The sequence below is a fragment of the Cyprinodon variegatus genome, unplaced genomic scaffold (assembly GCF_000732505.1).
Source record: "Cyprinodon variegatus isolate N-32 unplaced genomic scaffold, C_variegatus-1.0 Scaffold1841, whole genome shotgun sequence".
NCBI lineage: Eukaryota > Metazoa > Chordata > Actinopteri > Cyprinodontiformes > Cyprinodontidae > Cyprinodon > Cyprinodon variegatus.
In genome coordinates, this window is record NW_015152294.1 from 9,779 (window position 1) to 15,074 (window position 5,296).

The 5,296-nt window shown below is 39.8% G+C and overlaps 1 protein-coding gene across 1 annotated transcript; it reads right to left on the bottom strand.

Annotated features, from left to right (window-relative positions):
• Positions 1-920: 920 nt before the first annotated feature.
• LOC107104675 lies at positions 921-4,791 on the bottom strand (the record flags this gene model as incomplete). Its single annotated transcript, XM_015404726.1, has 6 exons — positions 4,779-4,791; positions 4,374-4,640; positions 3,643-3,888; positions 3,386-3,568; positions 3,173-3,262; positions 921-1,007 (listed from the first exon to the last, which is right to left on the bottom strand). Coding segments are annotated over exons 1-6 (886 nt in total), but the record flags the coding sequence as incomplete, so codon positions are not given.
• Between the last annotated feature and the right edge of the window lie 505 nt (positions 4,792-5,296).

Genomic DNA, 5,296 nt, shown 5'->3' on the forward strand with positions numbered 1-5,296 from the left:
TGCTAACCCTCAGTAGTAGGAGCTGCTTTTCGCTCTCAATGTTTTCTGTGCAGATATATGCATAGTTTCCTATTTGCCCGGTGCAGGAATTCTGTCCGCAGAGACACAACGTGGAAGCCCAAAATTACAGAAGTTGGCAGCAAGGACATTAAGGATGCATCAACACATCTCTCACCTCCGTTGTTGCCTTGGATCAAGAGGTACAACATTGGAGAGACACTCTTCAGACTGTTCAAAGTTAAGCAGACCTGCGTTTTACTTTCAAGAATCAGAAAGCTGCAAAACAGGCAAATTCCAATTCTAATCTGCAGGATCAGGCTTGAACCAGAAGTATTACAAACTTTTTGTACCCTGAGGTCAGGACACACCTTCCTTCCTAGCTAGGCTATTCTAGCTATATGCTGAACACTCCTGAACTTTGGAGATGTCTCAGTTTTCCCAGAGAGATCAGCAGATTTATCAGGTCTGACCAAAGACAGGGAGAGTTTTCCCAGGTGAACCTAAAAAAGCTAATAGCTACAGGTTAGAAGATTTTTACATGTAAGCAGTTGTTGATAAGGTTAACGAGTAAACAACAGATTAAATTCCTATGAACCAAATGTGAATTTTAACTCATTAAAAGAAGCCCTTTTAGCCCATAAGTAGCCTCCATCTGTCATGATAATTACACTGAACTTCTGTGATCGTACTTTTGTTTTTTTCTACACTTAAACCTGATTCTAATTTCTAAAAATGTGATACTCATCTGAAAGAAAATAAATAGATGCTTCAGCTGGTCGTGATACAAGATTTTTATTTTTCTCAAGTCTTAACTTCCATCTCTTCTTCCTTAGCCTCTTCCTTATCAGTTCATTTCCTTTAACAGAACTTTTACAGTGTAAAAGCAGCAAAGCTTAGATATAATGAAGAAAAAGCGGTACCTTGTGTCCTCTTTGGTCTGATGTTGATCTGTCCATAGCCGATGTCCTCTGTCCTCACCACATAGTAAATTGAAGCTGAATCTCTCTCTGAGGAACAATAACAGAGACTATATCACTGTGGGTTCAAATAGGTCAGCTAGTGTTCAGATAATGAAATCTACACAAAAGAATACAAAAGTATGATGATGAATTCATAATTTGAAGTAGCCTTAATATAGGATGTCAGGGAATTTTATTGTCATACTACCTCACATTTGTATGTTTGTGGTAGGAAATTTAGACTCAGGTCTCAGTCCAGTAGCATAGTATTTAAGAAATGGAAGAGAAAGAATTGAAGCTGAAAGTGCAGCTCGACTTCAGTAGTCCAACAGCTAAAGGGTAAAAACTGCTGTTGAGCCTGGTGGTTACTTAACAAAAACATATTTTATATTGTAAATTTTCTTTTTCTTTTTTTAATCTCTGTTTTGATATTGGCAAAAAGATTGTGTGAAAGTCTATGTGCACAAAAGACCAGAGAGATGCTCAACCCCACTAAAACAAATAGTCACGCTATGTTCATGATGTTCAGCGATATCTTCAGACCACACGGAGGTGGAAACTATGATGGTTGTTTCGAGTAGTGCAGTCTTTTTTTTTTAGGCCAGGCAGACGTATTCTGTGGTGGCATGAGGCAACCCCACTCTACTGAAACTGAACTGCAATCGACAGCAGGATGTGTGGTGATTTTATCTCTGAAGGCTAAACCCCCCAAAGAGCCTGTCATTATCAAAGAGGAGAAATCTAAGTTTTGTTCATGAAAAAACAAAAATGTAAGATTGTGACTGCAATTTGTTTCCTATTTAGAAAAAAATACTTATTTCAATTCAAATTCAAAAATATTCTACTACTCCCAAAGTGAAATGAAATGTTTCACAAACTCATATAGTTATTACTTGGTTGTTTTTTTTTTTATCGATTTGTTGTAGGTGTTGATAGCGGCAGAAAGGAAGGATCTTCTTTATTGGTCTGTTTTGCAAAAGATCTGTAGAAGCCTCTTACTGAAGACTATTCCTTATTATTTAACAGTCTGCTGAAGAGGATGTTCACTGTTGTCCACATTTTCTTCATAAAGATTTTCTTTTCTGAAGTATTTTCTTCTTCTTTCTTTCTATTTTCTTCTTTCCGAAATAATATAAGTGCTCCTATTAAATGAATACCATTATCAAACGTTGCTTTAGAATGGACAATTCGAACACAAATCCCAATATAAGATGTTAACATGCTGAATTTTTGTTACACTTCACAATTATAACTGACCTAAATGAAATTCAATATAATGTATTTTTTCAGTGAATAATTCAAGTGTGGTAAATAGTCATCAATATTTATTTATAGGTACTGTATGAAATTAAATAGTGTAAATAGCTTAGTGTTCAGAACAATGAAAGGAAGGATCTTCTTTATTGGTCTGTTTTGCAAACAGACAATAAAGAAAGTTTAGTGGGAAAGTTTAGTAGGCTTTAGTCTGACAAAGAAACTGAAAGCAAGCCATCTGATCTAACTGGAAATCTTAAAGACTTCCTCCTAGATGATAAGATAACAAGAGTAAAAAATAAAGGACCTTAATAGGAATGCAATTCTATCTATAAAAGAAAAAAATAACATCTGCTGTTGGAAAGATTTTTGAAAGTCAAATAAGCAGAATGTTAAAACTTAGCTTAAAGGACTTAGAATGGTTAGTTGTTCTTTGAAGTCCTATAGTTAACTTTACAAAGAACGTCTTTTCACTTTGAATAACAGGAAGCTTAGCAAACCGCAGACCTGCTAGTCTGTTTACTGAACAACAAAAAGCTGCAGACAACATGACAACTGATAGATAGAAAATTATATCAGATATTCTACATTGTACATATTCTGATTGTAGAGCAAATTTTTTTTTTATCTAAGCAGAAAAGAAAATATAAAGTTAGCTTTGATAAAGGAACATATCCTGATGTCTGAGACTAAAGCAAAGAAGAAAGACAATCTCGAGGTCACAGGATGACAAAATGAGGTAAATAAAGTGGAAACTTCATCAAAAACGTTCATTCTTTATAGAGCATACCATAAACCAAGTTCTTTTAACAAACAAGTAAAATAGTCATTTTTAAGTAGCAGGTAAATAGATTAAATAAACTCTTAACTATCCAGTAGAGAATGTAAGACATATGTTTTGCATGGTCTTTGAATGAGGGATTTCTAACTTAGTTTATCAATCAGATGTGATATGATACCTCTACTGCCTCTGACTGGCTGCTGCTGGTTTGTGACGATTCTCAGCTCACTGTATGCAGTGCTCTTTTCTACATCATTTCCTTCTATACCTGGAATAAAACAAAAAAAAATCTCTAAGTTCATTCAGTTTTTGAAAAAAATAGAATGAGTATAGAAGGAATAAATCCTAGACATGTTAAAAATGTACTAAATCCATATTATTGTTCGCTTACCATCAGATTTCCTGCACATGTGTCGTGTTACAAGTAGAACTAAAGGAAGTAGCAAGAGTAAAATGAAAAAGAAAATCAAGACAGGAACTACAATGGTAGGGAGAAAAGGCTGGTCGGAGGGAGAAGTGAAAGATGTAGGTGGAGGACGACTAGAGTCAGGTGGAAAAGTGGTGGTTGGTTTCTCTGAAATAAACCAGAGGTTATGAATTAGTTCTTGTCTCATAATAAAGGTTGAAGCAAACAGAGAAGCTGCTGACCTTCAACAGAGATCCAGCTGGATGGAGACTCTCCATGACCCCTGATGTTACACCTGTAGAGGCCTTCATCAGAGCTGGTCACATGGTGGAGGGTCATGTGACCTTTGGGCTCAGTCCTGATGAGGGAGCCATCTTTATAGAAAGCAGCTGGGAGGTTGGAGGGAGTGGTCTTTGTTAGACAGCTCAGAGTGACGTCATCTCCCTCCATCACAGGGAGGACAGGACTCTGCAGGATCACTGATCCACCTCAACACAGAGACAAACTACAGCATTTCATCCATTTCCACACAGCTTCATCAACACTAACCCCAGGCTCACACCGACTCCGGTCTTACCGTTGCGGTGCGGTGGGTGCGGCGCCGCAGTGATTCCAAGTCATTAAAAAGACGTAAACCTCTCTCACCGGCTGCTGAGCTGTCCGGCTGCGGTTACCGAGACACTCCGGCGCTGCAGAAAATTCCGCAAGAAAGCTATCCTTGCGGCGTGCCGGAGCCCTCCGCAACAAACTCTCGCAAATATCCTTATTTGGGCCGTGTTATCGCGTGAAGTTACGTGAACTCAAGTGAACTTCTGTTAAATCTCCGGACCTGTTGCCGGAGCCGCAGAGCCGCACCGCACCGTAGTCAAAAGGGCGGTGTGAGAGGGGGTGTGCGGGAGTTGCGGTCTCCATCGGCTCGGTAACCGCACCGGAGCCAGTGTGAGCAAGGGGTAACTCCACAGTCTGATCTTACCAGTGACAGTGAGCTGGATGCTGCTGCTGGATGCTCCCTCTCTGGACGACCAACACCAGTAAACTCCACTTTCATCTGGGTACAGGTAGCTGATGTTACAGTTAGAACCAGCTGGTTTCCCCCATCCATCTCCACACTGAGTCCTGGTTCCTCTGGTTGTGTTCCTCCATACAGTCCATCCAGCAGAGCTGTTGTTAGCCTTACAGCTCAGAGACACAGAGTCTCTAGGAAAGAATTGAGATCTGCTGGGACTCACAGTCAGGGCAGCTGCTGGAATGATAACTTCTGCTTAGTTTTATTCTCATATTTTTTATATTTATAAATTTTTAAACAAAGCGGAGTCTGTATGATGTCATCTGTGCGACGGACTGGAGTTGTGAGAGGCCAGAGGCGGCTATGCTCTACCCCTTCTATTCATTCTAGCTAATCTGAATCATTCAATTCCATTTGGAGAGCGAGATCATCTGTGGTAGCAGCACTAGACATCTTCCAGGCTTGAGAGTAAAGCTAGCAGCAGTTCAGCGGACAGGATGAATGAAAGGTAACCGGCGTGTGCGGATGACATCATACACAATTCGCTTTGTTTCAAAAAAATATAAATATAAAAAATGTAACCACGGATGTCTGGGAGGACAGTGATTCACCTACATGTTATGAATGCTGGCATACCATAAATGATCAATTATGAACAGTTCAGTTTGTGCCTTCAACTTGTTGCTCATAGGAAGATGTTACTTGGATATTGTTAGGAATCCAGTTTGTGTGGGTTGTGCTTTTGTTTGTCTTCCCTCCACCACCAGGCGGCGCCTGGTTCTCGTTGGCCTCCTCACACACCTGTGGATGGTTGCCTCATTACCAGAGTGCTCTTAAGCTGCTGACTGCCACTACCTGGAGGCCAGAGTGTTTGCCAGTTTTGGGTACTC